Below are 22,069 nucleotides of genomic sequence, written 5' to 3'. Positions count from 1 at the left end.
TAATATTGTAACTGATGCTGGAAATAATGTACATACAAATGAAGTCAGCAGTACACAAATTATAAAAGCAGTAAAAGTTATACTGCAAAGCAAAGTTGTGCTTCTATACAATTGAGAACCACAAGGCAATCAAGTGGAGGTTTTGAAAGTCATAAAGACTGCATACTCTGTGAATAACTGGGATGCTATTCAGTGGAAGGAAGTGAAGATATTAAATGAAGTTAGTGTGGAAGTTGAAATATAATATTGTAACTGATGCTGGAAATAAAGTACATACAAATGTAGTCAGCAGTACACAAATGATAAAAACATTAAAAGTTATGCTGTAAAGCAAAGTTGTGCTTCTATACAAATGAGAACCACAAGGCAATCAAGCGGAGGTTTTGAAAGTCATAAAGACTGCATACTCTGTGGTTGGAAGGTTAAATTGGACACAGGGCATTTGGCTGGGTACGTACTGACCTATTTGTTTTAGAGGCCTGTGATTTCCGTGCAGATGACATGTGGTTATTCTATAGAAAAGACACAATGCGCAATGTTGCAGCAGTTGGTCATACAATTATGGAAGCAGTTCGTTCACAAGCAGCAATTGCAACACTACAAGTAAGAATTGCTGTTCAAATAAATCATCTACATCAATCAAAGGTAATTGTGGAATGCATCGGATTTTGTGGAACCTGATATTCTGGGCAGTGATATAGATTTGTTGGAGATGTCTGTTCTCTCTGCCGCCGATAATGTTGATCACAATACTATCAACATTGATTGCTAATGTACTTTTCATGGGATGGGTGTCACTGCATCTATTACCACTGCATCACGGACGAATTTTCTGTTTCACCCCCAAACAGGCCACAAAGCTGAACACTAGAAATACGACAACATTTCTACCATGGAGTACCAGTTGGCAAGGCATTCTTGTACTGAGGTAGTGTTCGAGGACCTGACGTGATTTCTGGATTATGACAAGTGGGACGATATTTTGTGGGAAGTCTTCTTCAGCTTCAGACAGGCACCACCGCATTGGCAGGGAATGGTGCATATTTTGCATCAGGATAACCAACACCCTGAGCAGTGAGTAAGTTAAATTTTTGCCTATAATCATTTTTACTCTGGGGGTAAGTCGTGCATTATGTCAACATAAGACTCTGTGTGTAACCTTGCCATGAAGCACAATATTCCCACCATTTTACCGTTTGACAAACTCTTGTATTGGAAGGCTGCCAAAATCATCATCGATGTGTCACAAATTAGTTGTCTGAAAATTATTGTTCCGATGTTGGGGTGTTTTCATACACTCATTATCTTGCTGGGGGAAATGCCATTGTGCACATTATGACAGGGAAAGTTGTCCAGGCGGCTTTGCGGGGCCATGACAAGTGCCTATACAGCCAGCTCATATCAGGAAGATCTCGAGATTCAGATACTGCTTGATCAAGCAGAGGAGCTCTCTTCCATTCTTAGGGGCGAGACGACGCAGATGCTTCATATTCTGACTGAGGTGCACTTCAAAAGAGATGCTTCTGATCTCGAGAAAATGCAGACAATATTACAAAAAATATTTTAAAATGCAATGCCTATTGGATAGTGGCTGGATCAGATGTGAATGTTCATGCATTTCATGAGGTTGGGAACAAGATCATAAGAGATATCATAGGAAAGTCGACCTTTGTTTTATAAATCTTAGAGAAAAGACAGATACCAAGTTTACCAACATCTTGGGAATAACTCCGCTGCTAAGGTTGCTAAAGACCGTGATATTTATCCTGCCCTTTTGTTTCAGCGTTTACTGGTAGTGTCAAAATCTGGAGATCTTTCCCTTGAAGACATATTGTCGTATGAGAGATCAAGCTGTAAACGTATCAAGTGAGGCTGCATTCTGCATTCCTGAATCAGATTGTTACGTGCTTGAATGTCGAACTTTGCCTCATCGTTTACAATTAAAAAAGGCCGACACAAACATCGCAATAGCCGAGTTTAATGTAGATTCCACGGACAAGCAACAGAGGTGTTCGATGGTCCTTTTATCAAAGATATCACACACCAGAGACGAGGACAAAACGTGAAACCGAGTACGAGTTTCAACTAAGAGCAGAATGATCATGCACAAATTAGGCCTTTTTCTTGTGACAAAAACAAGGCAGGCATGATTGCTCTGATCAGCACAGCTCTGACTAAAAGGGGATGTAATGTCCTTGTGTCATCAGGGGATGCAGACGTTGTTATTGTTAATGCAACAGTGAAATGACCCGTCAATAGCTCCACAACGTTAATCGGCGAGGATACATATTGTGTATCAGGTGATAGTGGCCAGCTGAATGTCATAAATTGGATTTTATCATGAATCAACTGCTTAGTAATATTAACAATTCAATCAAAATTGTTCTTTGTCTCCAAAACTATGACGTTTTACATAAAAATCCTCACCTTTGACTCAAGCGTTATGGGCTTGTGATCCTTCTCATTGTGGGGGTGCCGGTGGCTATTTTTGGAGGCCATGTTGGATTTTATGTGTTTCATAATAAACTTACACTATGTCTGATGATCTTAAAGTGTTCTTTGGTCCCCAAAACCTGGGTAGACACCAAAAACATCAAATTTGAGTGGATAGTTACATAGTTATTATCATAAATACATTTTGGCGGCCATCTTGAATAAAATAAACTTCCAGAGGTCTGATTTCGGTTAACTTTTGATATGTTATTAAGTACGTGCTACCCTATCAGTGAAAATACCTTTTGAAGCAATTTTTGGGGGTCAAAGTGTATATTGACCTGACTATTAGTTTAAATCTTTTAACTGTATATGTTCAGATTTTAACAGTCAGAGCTTCATTTTGTAAATTAAATAAATTTCCAGGTTTTCCTAAAAATAATTATTAACATGGACCTAGATGATCTACGTATTTTTTGTTTCAGAAGCCATTATTCTAATGAATAAAAAAGTGCGCCTTGAAGATTTATATTGGAGTCTATTGCAGTATTATATTATATTTTGAACAATAAGATTTTCTTTATGAAGAAGCGTTTATAAAAAATTTACTTTATACATATGTCTTGTTTGTAGAAATGCTATGTATATTCATATTATTGATTATTAAAAGTTGTTTTGGGGCACGTTTGTGGGTGGTGGCAGTACTGTAGCGATGTACATTAATTAGTTATGCATATATGTAAAATATTCACAGTTTGTGTATGTTTGAGTTCGGGTCCAACTAAAAATTTGAATCTAACATCGTTTTTGCATTTAAAACAAGAATATCAGTGAAACTGATGGATGCTCCCCAATGATGCGCTATGTCAATCTATGTGTTAATAACCACCTAAAAAATCTATTATTAGCCTCGGCGACCTTGACCCAGTGACCTCAAACCTCATCAAAAGGTAGAGGTTTATGCAAGGTACATACATGCCAAATATGTAAGAGATCGGTAACATATTGAAGGCGCTATGAGAAACTAGCAAAAGTGTGACGGAAAAATTTATTATTAGCCTCGATGACCTTGACCCCAGTGACCTCAAACCTCATCAAAGGTAGAGGTCCATGCAAGGTACCTACACGCCAAATATGAAAGAGATCAGGGCTGGTATTCATAAAGCTCCTAAGGGTAAACTTAGGAAAATTCCTTAAATAATTAAAAACTCCTTTAAAAAGTCTTTTGCTCTTTCATTTTTGGTGTCTTTTTTTTCATTTAATTGGTTTATTTAAGCAAATTTTGCATACAAGAACAGTATATTGGCTTTACAAAACTGAAATCATTAGAATTTCAATAGAAAATTTAATTTTACAATTTTCCCTTAAATCCTGCTTATGTAAAGATTTGCCTTAGGAGCTTTATGAATACCAGCCCTGTAAAGAATTGAAGGTGCTATGAGAAACTGTAACAAGTGTGATGGAAAAATCTATTATTAGCCTCGGTGACCTTGACCTTGACCCCAGTGACTTCAAACCTCATCAAAAGGTAGAGGTCCATGCAAGGTACCTACATGCCAAATATGAAAGAGATCGGTAAAGAATTGAAGGTGCTATGAGAAACTTTAACAAAAGTGACTCCAGTGACCTCAAACTTCATCAAAAGTAGAGGTCCATGCAAGGTACCTACATGCCAAATATTAAAGTGATTGGTAAAGAATTGTAGGTGCTATGGGAAACTGTAACAAAAGTGTGATGGAAAAATCTATTATAAGCCTCGTTGACCTTGGCCTTGACCCCAGTGACCTCAAACCGTATCAAAAGGTAGAGGTCCATGCAAGGTACCTACATGTCAAATATGAAAGAGATCGGTAAAGAATTGAAGGTGCTATGAGAAACTGTAACAAAAGTGTGACGAAAAAATCTTTTAATAGCCTTGGTGACCTTGACCCCAGTGACCTCAAACCTCATCAAAAGGTAGAGGTCCATGCAAGGTACCTACATGCCAAATATGAAAGAGATCGGTAAAAAATTGAAGGTGCTATGAGAAACTGTAACAAGTGTGATGGAAAAATCTATTATTAGCCTCTGTGACCTTGACCCCAGTGACCTCAAACCTCATCAAAAGGTAGAGGTCCATGCAAGGTACCTACATGCCAAGTATGAGAGATCGGTAAAGAATTGAAGGTGCTATGAGAAACTGTAACAAAAGGGTGACGGAAAAATCTAATATTAGCCTCAGTGACTTGACCCCAGTGACCTCAAATCTCATCAAAAGGTAGAGGTCCATGCAAGGTATCTACATGCCAAATATGAAAGAGATCGGTAAAGTATTTAAGGTGCTATGAGAAACTGTAACACAAGCGTGACGGAAGGAAGGAAGGAAGGAAGGAAGGAAGGAAGGAAGGAAGGAAGGAAGGAAGGAAGGAAGGAAGGAAGGAAGGAAGGAACTACAAACTGGCAACTATATGCTCCAAGGAAAATATTTCGGGAGCAATAAAATCTTTAAAATAATGCATTTGAGCATTCTCAAGCTTTTCCAAGTTAACATAGATGACATAGATTGTTACTCCACATCACAAAGTACAACTCATCCAAGATATCCTATATACAGCATTTAAAGTTCTAAACAAGTTTCAAGAAGACTGGCAAATAATGTCGCTTATTTTATGGTTTAATATACTGCGAACAGTTGTGGGAATGAAACTTAGGACAAAATTACTGTATAACAAACAAGATGTGTTTGTGAAACACAATGTCCCCCTAAATGAATTTTGACCTTGACCTTGTGAAGGATGACCTTGACCTTTCACCACTCAAAATGTGCAGCTCCATACGATACACATGCATGCCAAATATCAAGTTGCTATCATCAATATTGCAAAAGTATTCATAAAATAAGCGATTTGGGCCACATATATTTGACCTCTGACCTTGACCTTTCACCACTCAAAATGTGCAGCTCCATGAGATACACATGCATGTCAAATATCAAGTTGCTATCTTCAATATTGAAAAAGTATTTATAAAATAAGCGATTTGGGCCACATATATTTGACCTTGAAGGATGACCTTGACCTTTCACCACTCAAAATGTGCAGCTCCATGAGATACACATGCATGCCAAATATCAAGTTGCTATCTTCAATATTGCAAAACAATTCATAAAATGAGCGATTTTGGCCACATATATTTGACCTCTGACCTTGAAGGATGACCTTGACCTTTCACCACTCAAAATGTGCAGCTTCATGAGATACACATGCATGCCAAATATGAAGTTGCTATCTTCAATATAGCAAAAGTTATTGCAAAATGTTAAAGTTGGCGCAAACAAGCCAACAGACAGGGCAAAAACAATATGTCCCCCACTACTATATTGGGGGACATAAACAATATTTAATTTATGCTCAAAATTGACTATCTTTGATTATATTAAAAATATGTCAATAGCACGATTTATGCTCAAAATTGACTATCTTTGATTATATTAAAAATATGTCAATAGCACGTTTCCGACACAGAACCATAAATACATGTACATTATTGAGGGCCAGAATACTTGAAAATATTACTTTTCCTCATGCATTTTCACTGGCTTTGTATCAATATGACTAGTATTACATTCATATAAGTGTGTATAAATGCTGTGTCTACAGTCAATATATAAAAAATGTCTGACTTCACATTTTCTTACAAAAATAAATCAATATCTTATTAAAACATATTTATATATTGTAATTGAAACACTAACAAAAACTATATTTTCTGATTATTTTATTTAATGTATTTCAGTAAATCAAGGTTTACAATGGAGCAGAATAATAACAACTCATAAAGATTCTGTACAAACAACATACAAAGACCTACCTCATTTGCCAATGACATATGATATTTAAAGAATAAAATTCAACAAATATAATGCTATTCATTTTCACACTTTTTGTTGATTGAAAAAAAAATCTGAAAAAAAATCATAAAATAGCACATGCTAATGTCAATTTACTTTCTAAAATATAATAAAATGTTATAAACAAATTGTACAAAGATAAAAGAAATTCAGTTGTCTATTCCTCCCTTCAACAAACTTAAGTCAAATAAAATGTGTAATTATGTAATCTTGATTTATATACTGTTCATATCTCAAGCATTAATTTAATGTGTATTGTACGGAAGCAGATGACATTGATGGGGTGTGTTCACAGATGTTCATACTTTTTGAAAATGTATTTAAATGTTGAAAAAGCCAATATAACAACAGCTGTGCCAAGACAATGCACTTGACTTTTCTTCAGCTTTAAGTATAATATACATATTCTGTCAGTCACAAGATATAATGACTAAAACACATTCTTGATGTTCAATATCTGTTTTATGGTACATGTAAACTTAACGCTAAAAATGTATTTATTAAAAGGAGAAATGTCAACAAATCACACTTTCAACTTTTTATCAATCTCAATTTCATTACCTTTGTAAGCAAGGTGTTCATCTCAGCTACTTTTGCACATAATAACTGTACATTACCTCCATAATTATACATATTTAAGTTTTTGAGCTAAAACCTATGTTTAGTAACAATGACCTTGACCAAACTGATCCTACCGGTAATTGGAATCCCACTCTAAGTCTGTATGAAAGCTACTTTCAAACAAAATTAGAGCCCAATACCTACATCAAAACTCAATTTATTGAACGGAAATACTTTTTCTATTTTAGAAGGAGTTACCTTTGCCCCACTGGCTCTTAATGCAATCACTTTCTAGATAAGCCTATAATGTATCTACATAAACCATATTAGCACAATATCTCCATCCTTACTGAAGTTATTGAGTGCTAACTTTTAACCCTTTGCATGCTGGGAAATTTGTCGTCTGCTAAAATGTCGTCTGCTGGATTTGTAAAATTAGCATTTTCTTCGCTTTTTTCAAAGAATACTATCAGAAAAGCAAACAGTTTGGATCCTGATGAGACGCCATGTTCTGTGGCGTCTCATCTGGATCCAAACTGTTTGCAAAGGCCTTCAAAATTCGGTTCCAGCACTGAAAGAGTTAAGCTATTTTTAGCAACAGTGACCATGCCTTGACCCAGCTGGCCAAAATGCAACCATATGATATATGTAAGATAGAGATAAGAGAGTTGTTTGCTTGAAAACTTAAACTAGAATTTCAATTTGCACCCAAACCTTTGCCTGCATTCTAAGTACAAAAGGGGACATAATAATGCTTAACGACTGGTCAAAGTTGTAGATTTTGGTCAGTGAATTTTCATACAGATCCTGTGTTCGTACCATATATGTAGTAAATATAGTTACTGGATAAATGCACACACAAGTTAAACATATTTTTTTTAGTACAAAAATGAGCATAATTCTGCTAAATTGCAGGTCAGAGTTTTTTAAGTTGGTTATGCCAATGACACCAAATACATGTGTAAATTTTCCATTGAATATCTATAGCAGAAATACCATTATGGAGATGTGGTTCTTTTACATTTACCACAGCATTACAGGAACACCAATACTGACATATGGGCAAGAAGTATTTCTCAGACCATTTGGAGAATTGCCAAGCTAAACATCAGTATTTGAAAAGAAGTTTAACCCTTTCCTCATCAGAAGCAAAGTGAAAATGGCTTTAGCATCCAGCATAAAACCAGAACAGCCTGCGAGTAACTTGCAGTCTGTTCAGGTTTTATGCTGTTTGCTGCTTATCAAAATCTTAAGGTTGGAATGACGCCTTTGAAATTCTAGAAAAGATTTTAAATGTAATTAGATTTTCTAAGGGAATACAAAAGCGTTGAAGTGCGTTTATAAGGGGTTAAATGTTAACCATCATATCAAGAAATTAAGCCTTCACCGGGATTTAAACCTGAGCTCCTTGAGATCAAATTGTAGCATGAATTTTACTCGGCGCAATTCTGCCATTTGACTTCGAAATTTATTATAAATGCTAAGTTAATTATTTCATATGTTACCCAAAGGTGATGAAATCATTGCAAATACACTATAATTTTATAAATTTCATTTGATGACTATCCATGAACAAGCATATACTTCTTATAAATTTACAATTTATACAAGATAAATTTACAATGTATACAAGGTATAATTTGTTTTTTTAAAGACATACATGACACAATTTATAAAGTTGCATTTTAACCAATCTGTTAAATGTACCTCTTCAAATAAAGTAGGAAGGTAATTAATTTCCATCAAAGTAAGAACGTTATGAATATGATCATGAATACAAATATTGATAGAATATTGTTATTACAATTTTACAATGTCCATAGCCCAACCACTACCCATGGATATGATGACATCTTATCACTAATTTGTGGCAATGTTTAATGTTCTCATGAATTATTTATGACAGGATTATTTAACTTCAAGCAGATGTGTCTCAATACAATATGTTGCAAAAGCCAGGCTCACACTTATATTCAGTGTTTGGGGTTAAATGTACCTGTAGTTCATTTTAGTGTATGAAAGAAAATACCATTTCACACAAAATTAGCTAGAGTACACAAAAATATGTTTATATATTATACATACACCAAATGTGGCACTTAATTGAATGACCTTAACAAAATGTATGTCCACATGATTTAACAAAAATGAAGGTGTTTACAACAAAATCACAAATCCCTGCATAAACATATAGAGATAAACTGATCATCAATTCTTACAATTTAAAAATCAACCTTTCCATAAACAAGAGGGCTATAATGGCCTTCAAGTGCTCACTTGAGGTACACCACTTTTTATAGATTTGACCTCGTGATCCAGTTTTTGACCCTACTTTACTCAGACTCAAACATGCCACTGATCATATCAAGATAAACATTCTAAGCAGGTTTCATTAGAGTAAAAAAATACTCAAAAATATTTAGTAACTCATAAAAATTAGTGTTCCTTATAGCAATTGCAAAAATTTCAAAGTTTGCTGTGGTATGGTAACAAAGATTTAATTAGATACTAAGTGCTTTTTTTTATTTTTTTGTGCCAAAATATACTTCATGTGAATTTCATGCCAAGATATCCGAACATTTACAAGCGAACGCGAGTTGGGCTGTCTACAGCGTCGGAGGGAGAGATGGGCTGTATACAACGTCGCAGGGAGATGGGCTGTATACAGCGTCGGAGGGACAACATATTAATGAGAACGTCATGCTTCCAACCCTGTCCGAAGCCAACTCACATTCCATCGAAAATGTTCAGATATAATCGCTGGAATGAATGAAAAGTTTTCATAGGTCTATATTATTGCATAATGATTTCATTCTTTTTACACATGTGCATCAATACCAGGCAACAATGCAACAGTTGGCCTTTCCTTGAGGTTGTAAACATCTGAAAATTTCAATTTCAAAGGCATTTGATTTAGTCAGTTATTCTCTGGTCATGTAAAAATCTAAAGTTATAGGACCACATATCCTGTGGATCATTTTTGACTTAAGCATATGTTGATAAACGTGGCTTCTAGAGTGGTAATACGGCCATTCTAAGCTTTGACTTGTTGACTAGTTTTTGGACACACATAACCTTGATACAAACTGAGGCCTTCATTTTGTCGAGATAAACATTCTGAGATGTTTCAACAAGATTAAGTAATAAACATGGCTTCTAAAATGATTACACATTCGTCTCAGATTTGACCTAATGACCTTGTTTTTAAATACACATGACGCAGATTTTAACTCCATCTATACTTTGTCAAGATACATATTCTGAACAATGTTTTTGTTTATTTATACCAGATAAGCTTATATATGAAACAAATTGGCCTTTAGAGCGATTACAAGCTAAAAGTTGAGGACACATGACATATCACTGGACATAGACTGGTCACAATAATCAAATGATGATCAGGTGAGCTGAAAGACTGGAAAACACATCTTAGCAATGCACTGACACTGTCAAGGAACTGTGTTACAAGCTTCGTTTCCACACCAAATCAAATCAGATGATCATGATCTCAAATAGACATTTCCCTCCTCCAAATGAAAGGTTTAATAATACTAAAAACATATTTTTGCCTCCTCCACATGAAGAGTTCATTGTTACTAAAAATAACCTGAAATTCAAATGTTTTTGGAGTTTTTCCACCTTCATTTCTCTTTCCTGAAGAGTTCTCACGAGTTCTCTAATCCCTCCACACTAAAGAGTTCCTTATGAAGGGCAGGAAACTCCATATCAGGCTCAGCCTGTTTGAATCTATTCAGCACATTTATATGTTGAGAGTTAAGGTTCCTGACAAACCACGTGATTTGGTTCAGCTTGGTTATCATCATTTCATCTTCACGATTGTTTTTACCAAGCTCCATTTTCAACGCGGAGCTGATTTTCTCATACAGCCTCTGAATGTCTGTCAGATCTTTCAGCCCAGGTCGATCTGTAAGCCAAACATAAAGCCATTTAAAATTTAGACAAGTGGTTTGTAGACAAAGTGAGGACAAGCTAAAAGTTTGTTCATTAACACAGTTACATCAACAGTTTTATTATGCAAAATGAGGCATATCTTGAGTTTTAGTCAACAGAAAATTGGAGAGAGTATCAAACAAGTTTGTGCATTAGAACAGACATTGCAACAGATGTCCATGGGAATCCCATACAACCTCTCTTCTTTTGGGATATTATTAAGAATCAACTATATTGTTCCTGACATAAATGTGTACTTCTTTGTCTATGAACATTGAAGGGTTGTAAAATATCATGGAAGCAAGCAAGAATATGAACCAGTCATTAGTTTCTCAAATGGACAGTACCAGCTCAATATAGACCATGTGTTCAAATTGTTGATGGATGATATCACCTTTCAGTTTACACAGCTCATCTGTTTTTGTATTTTGATGTTGACACTGAGCATTGTTAAAAAAAATATTTTTATTATTTTCATTATTATATGATAATTTTATTTCTGTTCCATCATTATTTAAAAATATTTTTAAATTCTAAGATTTTCTATAAAATAAATGTTAATTGAACATAACCAATAGCCCCACATTCACTTATTTAAAGCAGGTATAAAACTTTCTTATATCAATTGTTTTCCATAAATGTTGTCGTTTACAACCAAAAAGTGACACAATGACAAAAAGTTTCGCACAGACTTTTTGAATAACATGCAAAGTTTGAAGGCTTACAACTCTGCAAAGAATATGGTGACATACACAACAAGAGCACCGCATAATGTGTGCCAACGCTCGGCTGCGGGTACAGTTTTGAATAAATGAAAGCTTGTCAGAATATTTTTTTAGAGGTCACAGTGACATCAAGGTGCAGCTACATATGAAGTTTCAAAGGTGTAGGTGGAAGCACTTTGATTTTAGAGCGAATGTTAAAAAGTATAACAAAATGTTAAGGTTTTAGCACGACGCAGACGGAAGAAGACACGACGAGCTGGCTATGACATTACCTCAGGTTTTCTCTGAAAACAGCTGAGCTAAAAACAACATCTTGCACTTCTAAATAGTTTATACATGAAGTTTCATGATAATAAGCAGAAAACTGAATGACTACTTCATGACACCAAGTACATAATAGTTCACTACGCACATGAAATAAGACCAGTAATCTCAGAAACCAGTTAATAACCATGACAGCCAGTTTTTAGCCTTCATTATAAAGAAACGGAAAACGTCACTTTCCCAATTAGGAAAAACTACATATTTCACAATTGCTGTCACAACAAAATATCCCAATTGAAGGACACTACAACTTTTTCAAATTTTTTTTTCATTTTTTTTTTAAATAAAATGCAACATTTAGTTGGTTTCACCATGAGGTTTTATGGCTTGAACCCAAGTAAATATAATATTGACAACTTGACAACATTTAGTTATTATCATTATTTTTAAGTATTAGGGAGCAAAATATCAAATACAGCAATTTCGCAATTTTCCCAAGTTCAGAGTTTCACGCACAATTGATTGGTACCGGTACCAATTGGGCAAAAAAAAAACGCTGAATGAAAAAAGGGTATGGTACCTGGTCGGACCAACAGCGTTGCTCCAAAGAGTGCCATTTCTGGCTCTGTGAGGTCGATCTGCTGTAAAGTCTTGACCAGATCAAAGATCTGGTTTTGAAGTAAAATTTCCTCCTCCGCTATAAAAGAACAAACTTCAAAGGTTAAATAAATAAATAAAAGCGTTCCATTAACTTGTATATATTATCGTGTATTGCAAAGCAATAGTTTGCTAGCATTGATAATTTGATTGCAAAGTGATTCCCATTTATTTTGTTTACATTTGGACGAGACAAAGCAAAGCTTACACTCTGTCCCAGGTGTATTGTATGGTCAAAGCAAGAAAATTCAAGGGTTAAAATTTTTGCAAAATTCTTACACAAAACCGGCAAATACACCCCACTACTAGAGATCAAGTTCTTACTTAAGTTGGCAAAGGCCTTCAAAGGCACATAGCGATCACCGAAGACCACACTGTCAGACGCGGCGTCATACACATTTGTACAGCGTAGTAATGCCAGTTCAAAACTTCCTGCAATGACACAAAATAAGTTATTACACAAAAAACTTATATATAAACTACTTGCTTGAGAATAAATTTATAAGACTTATATACAGGTTGTCAAAATTTCCAAAAATAAATGTATTTACACAACCAAGTATATGTTTTTGATAAAATAACAAATGTCAGCGGTGGAGACGAGGAGAAAGGGGATGAAATCTGACCCCCAAAATGGAAGAAAATATGCCCCGACAACAGGTAGAAGTACTTGTGTATTTCTCATGACTTAATCAGGGGTGCGATTGAGGTGAAGTCGGAGCAGAGGAAAATTATGTCGACTGATCTTTACTATGCGATCCACTTGGATAATGCATTAACAAACCATAAAACAGACATTTAAATAAACACCTTCTTAAACTTCAAAACTAGATTTATGAAAATATTTTTAACTTTGCATTTAACATATTAATTATTGTCCAAGGTAAACAGTAATCAGAACAATATGTGATCCAATCCCTGTGAACCATGTCGTCAATCTTCATTTTAGCTCAATGGCTTTACCTTTGAAATATGGTATAAACCGTCAGTGTTAAACTAACAGCACTTTACCACAGCATCTCTAGTTTAAGATTTTTTCACATGGTACACTTTGCCTTGCCAGGACAGTCAATCTTCCATACCAATACAGAAACGGTATTGCTTTCTGATTTATATCCATTGTTGTTTCTAATCATTCCCATTTAAATTTGTTTTTCACTTATGTTTAAATCTCAGAGATTTTGTAAGATTATTTGTTCTTTAAGTAATTTTAATTTTCGCTTAACAAAATTGTCATTTGCAAAGGAAACAACAAAGAAGTACAAAACACATTTTAAAAATCGATTTCAATTGGATGATTGGAAATCGACAGCCAATGACATCGCACGTTACAAAAATGCTTAGGCAGAATCTACCAGTGTAATATGCAGTGAAGTTTCATGGGCTGTGGATATTTCGGGCCAAGTATGAAATACATTCGTGGAATCGGTCTTACCCTCTCCCTATTATTTGTACAAATTTGCGTGAATCTTAGAAATGACCCTGGGACTACCCAATCAGTGAATCTTAGAAATGACTCTGGGACAACCCTATCAGTGAATCTCAGAAATGACTCTGGGACAACCCTATCAGTGAATCTCAGAAATGACTCTGGGACAACCCTATCAGTAAATCTCAGAAATGACCCTGGGACAACCCTATCAGTGAATCTTAGAAATGACCCTGGGACTACCCTATCAGTGAATCTTAGAAATGACCCTGGGACAACCCTATCAGTGAATCTCAGAAATGACTCTGGGACAACCCTATCAGTGAATCTCAGAAATGACCCTGGGACAACCCTATCAGTGAATCTCAGAAATGACCCTGGGACAACCCTATCAGTGTATCTCAGAAATGACTCTGGGACAACCCTATCAGTGAATCTTAGAAATGACCCTGGGACAACCCTATCAGTGAATCTCAGAAATGACCCTGGGACAACCCTATCAGTGAATCTCAGAAATGACCCTGGGACAACCCTATCAGTGAATCTCAGAAATGACTTTGGGACAACCCTATCAGTGAATCTCAGAAATGACCCTGGGACAACCCTATCAGTGAATCTCAGAAATGACCCTGGGACAACCCTATCAGTGAATCTCAGAAATGACTCTGGGACAACCCTATCAGTGAATCTCAGAAATGACCCTGGGACAACCCTATCAGTGAATCTCAGAAATGACTCTGGGACAACCCTATCAGTAAATCTCAGAAATGACTCTGGGACAACCCTATCAGTGAATCTCAGAAATGACTCTGGGACAACCCTATCAGTGAATCTCAGAAATGACCCTGGGACTACCCGATCAGTGAATCTCAGAAATGACCCTGGGACTACCTGATCAGTGAATCTCAGAAATGACCCTGGGAAAACCCTAACAGTGAATCTCAGAAATGACCCTGGGACAACCCTATCAGTGAATCTCAGAAATGACCCTGGGACAACCCTATCAGTGAATCTCAGAAATGACCCTAGGACAACCCTATCAGTGAATCTCAGAAATGACTCTGGGACAACCCTATCAGTGAATCTCAGAAATGACCCTGGGACAACCCTATCAGTGAATCTCAGAAATGACCCTGGGACAACCCTATCAGTGAATCTCAGAAATGACTCTGGAACAACCCTATCAGTGAATCTCAGAAATGACTCCGGGACAACCCTATCAGTGAATCTCAGAAATGACTCTTGGACAACCCTATCAGTGAATCTCAGAAATGACCCTGGGACTACCCGATCAGTGAATCTCAGAAATGACCCTGGGACTACCCGATCAGTGAATCTCAGAAATGACCCTGGGACAACCCTATCAGTGAATCTCAGAAATAACCCTGGGACAACCCTATCAATGAATCTCAGAAATGACCCTGGGACTACCCGATCAGTGAATCTCAGAAATGACCCTGGGACAACCCTATCAGTGAATCTCAGAAATGACCCTGGGACAACCCTATCAGTGAATCTCAGAAATGACTCTGGGACAACCCTATCAGTGAATCTCAGAAATGACCCTGGGACAACCCTATCAGTGAATCTCAGAAATGACTCTGGGACAACCCTATCAGTGAATCTCAGAAATGACTCTGGGACAACCCTATCAGTGAATCTCAGAAATGACCCTGGGACAACCCTATCAGTGAATCTCAGAAATGACCCTGGGACTACCCGATCAGCGTAAAAATCACATCCCTGCTTAACAATAAGCGACTGACATCTACCTGAATATTCAATATAAAAGTCTGACCATTAAAATCAGTGTCATTGGTAACGTTTTGTTAAAAACTGTCTTAATCTTCGCAGAAACTTTCTACATATGGAAAAAAAACTGGATATTATAAAAAAATATATGAAACTTTGCAAAGATTGGAATGCCATTTCAGCTTTTCCAATGTCATTGATTTAATTGAATATTTTGGTCATCCCTAATAAAACCTACTAAAAACCACTTTGTCTTGATGTTGTCTAAAGTTGCTAACCAATTTCAGTTAACACAAACACGCTCAATACAGGTTAACTCCTTAAGGAGCTTGCTTTCCTCATCCTGAGATAGGTTACCTGCTTTAAGGAGCATGATTTGGTCATCCTGAGAAAGGTCCATAAAGCCTGGAACCATTTTGGCGAACTCTATGATCTGCTGTACGGCCAGTGTGAGCTTGTCTGCCACCTCCGCCCAGATCTGTCTGTGAGACTGAAATGCAACAGAGAAGTACAATTATTTATGTGAAGGACTCAGATTTCAATGGAGATTTTTGTTTTATGTAGCTCTGAGATTTTGACCAATTCTTTGCAATCTCAAACAGAACATAGTTTTCTTCCCAAATGATTGCCAAAAGTTCCTTAGAAAATATAATGTAAAAAAAATCTGAATTTCATAACATCCGGCAGCAAAGTAACAACATTAATTCGCTTTCTTTTCCCCCTGGTAAAAAGTTAGAAAAAATCCAATGTGTCGGCTTAACAATACCCGTCTTAATGTAAGCTTTATACCGGTATTGGAAAAAACACTGTATTTGGACAAATATTGACAAAGTTATAGGCATTTTTGTATATTATCAGAGCCAGTTTTGAGCCCAATATTATGTAATATTTGATTAGTTCTTGAAACAACAATTGTTTCCCTTCTTTGTAAAATACCCATAAAAGGCACTTTCTCAAGTGATGATAAATTACAAAATTCCCAAATACTTTGTGAAAAATTCCCACAAGGAAGGAAAGTTGCTTCAATTTTGCTCCAAAAGCAAATATCTGCTAGGCAACAAATAAAATAAGCATTAACATTGAACAATTCAGCAATGTAAATGCATGTTAACAAATACTTAGATTGGTTTGTGCCATTAAGTACATGTAACGAGCAACAAAACAGACCCCTAATTCCCTATCCAGAGATATAACAAGGTGATTTTTCAATTTTTCAGGGGTTTTCTCAATTAGGGCATTCAGGGCACTTTTCCAATTTGGGCCAAAATAATCACTGTGAACAATGGTTAATAAACAAGATGTGTCTGTGAAACACTATGCTGCCAATCCCCCCATATATTTGACCCTTGACCTTGAAGGATGACCTTGACCTTTACCACTCAAAATGTGCAGCTCCATGAGATACACATGCATGCCAAATATAAAGTTGCTATCTTCAATATTGCAAAAGTTATGGCTAATGTTAAAGTTTGACGCAAACAAACCAACAAACAGACAGGGCATCAACAATATGTCCCCCAGTATAGACTGGGAATAATAACAAGAGGGCCATGTGCCCTAAGGCGCTCACCTGAGACCCAAAGGAACTAAACTATTCTGGGAAGGTGGAGTTCAAAATCATGAAAGTACTTCATACAGACGGGAGTACATACTTAACTTGCGCTTTATAGTTCGATTATTTAGTGTAAAATCTTCAAAAGAGGACAATGCTGAGCAGACAGGCGGTAGAACAGACTTAGTGTGCTCTATAATTAAAATACGTTGTCACTGTTTTTCCATTCAAAGTTATTTAGAACAATGATACTCTGATTTTGAATACTGCATTTCACATATCATACATTGTACATGACGTACGTCTGTATATAAAATTAATTAGAATAATGGTATTTCTGACTTTCACATAAAACTGTATTTCACATATCATCCATGTAGGCCTACATGACTTCTGTATATCAATCTGTATTTATGATTTAAAATGAAATTTCATACTTCATTTAATTTTTGTTAATTATTCACATTTGTAAGTGTTGTTTGTAAACAATTCCTCTACGCTTCTACTCTTTATTTACAACCAATGCAAAACTAAAATGCATTTTAATTGTGAAATTTATTCTCAAATACAAGCTGCATTTAATATCATAAGTATCGCAAATAGTTGGTTTTAAGTACATTTTCTCTTTTTAATTCTTGAGCAAAGTATATTTGTGATATGATATGTGTACATGTAGACACGATAGTTTTTTGTAAATACATGTCAGGGGTGGCGAAATCAAATGTCCGAGTTGCCAGAGTCGTACATTTGCTTGTCTGGGCAACTGATTTTTTTCAATTAAGTTGTCCGTGGACAACAAGTTTTTTAATAGTCGGGTCCAAGTTTACAAAAAAATACATTGTATTAAAGCCGTAATTAAGTTTTACAAAACCGGATGTTGACATGCGATTACATTGTCAGTGCTATTTGCGGAGGGATCAAACTAAAATACGGGCACTCTCGTTCGCAGTGAACTCCCTTATTCTATAAGAGACCAGGAGCATGCCGCATTTTAAACATTCAGCCCGACTGTAAGACAGTGTACAGACTGGTTTCTTTATTTTTACAATCAGACGGAAATGAAAAGTATCAAAGTAAGATAATCACAAGAGTTCCGCGGTCGGAGATGACCGCATTGAAGCCGGATTTTTGATTTAAATGACAGGAAAGTACCTTTCGTGTTTTTGTCAATGCAATACTTAAATTACTGAAATATTGTTCAAAGGTCAAAATGAAATGTAAGTACTTTTCAAGGCATGAGCAAACCTTGTGTTATGTTTTGAATGCATGCATATACATGAACAACAATAACATTTAAGGTCACAAATATGAACTTGAATTGACAATTAGGAAAGTTTGATCTCAATTTTTTTATTTTTTAACATTTTTACATTCAAGGTCACGGTGACCTTGACCTTAAAATGACCAGTGGTCATCTACTAGTTCTGGCCAACCTTCATATCAAGTTTGAAGACTCTAGGTCTAAGCATACCAAAGTATTAACAACTTTAACATATTTACATCCAAGGTCACAGTGACCTCGACCTTCAAATGAATGACCTTGAAATGACCAGTGGTCATCTAAGTGTGCTTGCAAACCTTTACGTCAAGTTTGAGATTCTAGGTCCAAGCATACCAAAGTTATAACAATTTTAACATTTTAACATTGAAGGTCACAGTGACCTTGACCTTCAAATGAATGACATTGAAATGAGCAGTGGTGATCTTCTAGTACTGGCCAACCTTTATGTCAAGTTTGAAGACTCTAGGTACAAGCATACCAAAGTTATAACATGGAATAAGAACTTTAACATTTTTACCTACCAAAGTTATAAGAACTTTAACATTTTTACATTCAAGGTCACAGTGACCTTGACCTTAGAATGAATGACCTTGAAATGACCAGTGGTCATCTAAGTGTGCTTGCAAACCTTCATGTCAAGTTTGAAGACTCTATGTCCAAGCATACCAAAGTTATAACAATTTTAACATTTTAACATTTAAGGTCACAGTGACCTTGACCTTCAAATGAATGACATTGAAATGACCAGTGGTCATCTTCTAGTACTGGCCAATCTTTATTTCAAGTTTGAAGACTCTAGGTACAAGCATACCAAAGTTATAACATGAAATAAGAACTTTAACATTTTTACATTCAAGGTCACAGTGACCTTGACCTTCAAATGAATGACCTTGAAATGTCCAGTGGTTACTTACTAGTTCTGGCCAACCTTCATGTCAAGTTTCAAGACTCTAGGTCCAAGCATACCAAAGTTATAACAACTTTAACATTTTTACATTCAAGGTCACAGTGACCTTGACCTTCAAATGAATGACCTTGAAATGTCCAGTGGTTACTTACTAGTTCTGGCCAACCTTCATGTCAAGTTTCAAGACTCTAGGTCCAAGCATACCAAAGTTATAACAACTTTAACATTTTTATATTGAAGGTCACAGTGACCTTCACCTTCAAATGAATGACCTTGAAATGACCAGTGGTCATCTGTTAATCCTGGCCAACCTTCATGTCAAGTTTGAAGACTCTAGGTCCAAGCATACCAAAGTTATACCATGAAATAAGAACTTTAACATTTTTACATTCAAGGTCACAGTGACCTTGACCTTCAAATGAATGACCTTGAAATGACCAGTGGTTACTAACTAGTTATGGCCAACCTTCATGTCAAGTTTCAAGACTCTAGGTCCAAGCATACCAAAGTTATAACAACTTTAACATTTTTTATATTGAAGGTCACAGTGACCTTGACCTTCAAATGAATGACCTTGAAATGACCAGTGGTCATCTGTTAATCCTGGCCAACCTTCATGTCAAGTTTGAAGACTCTAGGTCCAAGCATACCAAAGTTATACCATGAAATAAGAACTTTAACATTTTCGAGCACGCCGCCCGCCCGCCCACCCGCCCCCCCCGCCCGCCCGACAACATCAATCTATAAGCCGAGATTTTTTCGAAAAAAATCCGGCTAAAAACACAGTCTACCTTGTTATTTAAGATGACTTTAATGGTAAAAATGGAACATTTAGTTTTTTTTAATCTTCAACAACGGAGCAGAAACCCGAAGCTTTGAGCAGTCCACCTCCCAAAAAAACTAAGAAAGATTATGATAAAAAATATGATCTAAGTAAACGCACCAGAACTTTTCAAGAAACTTGGCTCACAGATTTTCAATGGTTACCAGTTGATGATAATCAAATTGCTACCAGTAGCGGCGCAGAGCCTCAGTCTGATGAGGTCGGCATATTGGACTAGTTTAATTTGTTAAGATTACGATGTACTTATGTTCAACACATGTTTTAATAACACTAGCTTTGCAAGATTAAAGGTTTTAGAAAGTCTTTATATTGTTTATAATATACTGCTATAATGAATGTACTATTGAAATACCACTATAAACAAAACTAGCAAATCATACTCATTTTGGTATATTCCACATTGTTTTACATTAATCAATAAATGCATTTATAATTTATATAAACACTAACGGACAAGTGTAGTTCAGCAACGGACAAATTAAATTTCCTAAATGGTTGTCCGTGGACAAGTATAGTTTTTTGAGATTTCGCCACCTCTGCATGTTCAACAGTAAAGTTGGAGAATATTTCAATCTATTTTTTATTGATCAATATAATTGAATTTTGACAACAGTTGTTGCCTAAGCTGTAAAGGATATTTTTACGTACATATCTTTACTTTTTCTTCTTGATATTCATAATATACACTGGGACTTTGTGATAGTTATAAGTTAAATTATAGCCATATTGAGTAAGTTCAATCAGGCATCATTGTACTTAAAGCTAAGAAATATGAAATATCACGCCCATTAAATTTATATGTATTGTATAAACCTTTCTTGGAAAGATATTAGTACATAATTTTGCTATTTCAAGAGCTTGCTTCAATGTTGTAATCTGTTCTTTTTATGCAGTCAGCATGCTGATTTTTATACGAAAATAAATGCCAGACAGATGTATTTATGTGTTTATCTCTATATTGATACCACTATATAGCAATTGCTGTTCCATGCTGTTCACTGCAAAGGGCTGTAAACAAGGGGTTAGGCATCAAGCAACTGTCAGAGATAATGAGATACCCGCTGTGGCTAATGGTTATTTCATTGGTCTGCGGTCATTAAAGTACATGCAACAAAATTTGTGAAAAGTGGCCAGCACAGGAATGTGGGGCCTGACTCTAAACTGTTATATACAGTTGTTTCTCCCTTAAGTAATTTTCTGTGAAATCAATATTACTACTTGAAATTTTGAGATTATTTAATAAAGGGTTTTCAGATGGCAAAAATACGTTTGTTGCACTTCATCCCCAACCAATCATCAACATAATAATCCTCTGTTATTATGGCCATCTTTTTCAAATGTTCACGACTATTTTCAAACTCGTCCGAGGTATCCACATATCCAATGTTTTTACCAAATTTCATGATGATCAGGCAAAAAAAGTGACCTCAAGAGTGTTCACAAGCTTTTTTACTTTATAAATATAAGGAAAAAGACCCCCCCCCCCCTTGGCAGCCATGTTTTTTTTTACTGATCTGAACCATTTTCAAACTCAACCGTCGTATCCAGGAAACAAATGTTCTGACCAAATTTCATGAAGATTGGACCAAAAATGTGACTTCTAGAGTGTTCAAATGTTTTCACTATATACATATAGAAAAAACTGCCCTGCCCCCTGACGGCCATTTTTTTTTTAACGATCTGGACCATTTTCGAACTCATCAGAGATATCAATAAAACCAATGTTTTGACCAAGTTTCATCATGATGGGCAAAAATTGTGACTTCTAGAGTATTCACAAGGTTTCTATATAGCCATATAAGGAATACTGCCCCGCCCCCTGG

The 22,069-nt window shown here is 35.9% G+C and overlaps 1 protein-coding gene across 1 annotated transcript in view; it reads right to left on the bottom strand.

Moving 5' to 3' along the window:
* Positions 1 to 6,172: 6,172 nt before the first annotated feature.
* LOC127866990 (probable nuclear hormone receptor HR3) overlaps positions 6,173 to 22,069 on the bottom strand; it is a 36,079-nt gene continuing 20,182 nt past the window's right edge. Inside the window, exons 9-12 of the mRNA XM_052407899.1 lie at positions 16,019 to 16,151; positions 12,805 to 12,912; positions 12,404 to 12,520; positions 6,173 to 10,808 (exon numbers count right to left, since the gene is read on the bottom strand). Coding sequence (XP_052263859.1) covers positions 10,549 to 10,808; positions 12,404 to 12,520; positions 12,805 to 12,912; positions 16,019 to 16,151 — 618 coding nt within the window. The 3' untranslated portion in view covers positions 6,173 to 10,548. The remainder of the gene's footprint in view (positions 10,809 to 12,403; positions 12,521 to 12,804; positions 12,913 to 16,018; positions 16,152 to 22,069) is intronic.

The sequence above is a fragment of the Dreissena polymorpha genome, chromosome 2, assembly GCF_020536995.1.
Source record: "Dreissena polymorpha isolate Duluth1 chromosome 2, UMN_Dpol_1.0, whole genome shotgun sequence".
Lineage (NCBI taxonomy): Eukaryota > Metazoa > Mollusca > Bivalvia > Myida > Dreissenidae > Dreissena > Dreissena polymorpha.
The sequence above is the reverse complement of the archived record's forward strand: the minus strand, read 5'-3'. Positions and strand labels throughout refer to the sequence as shown.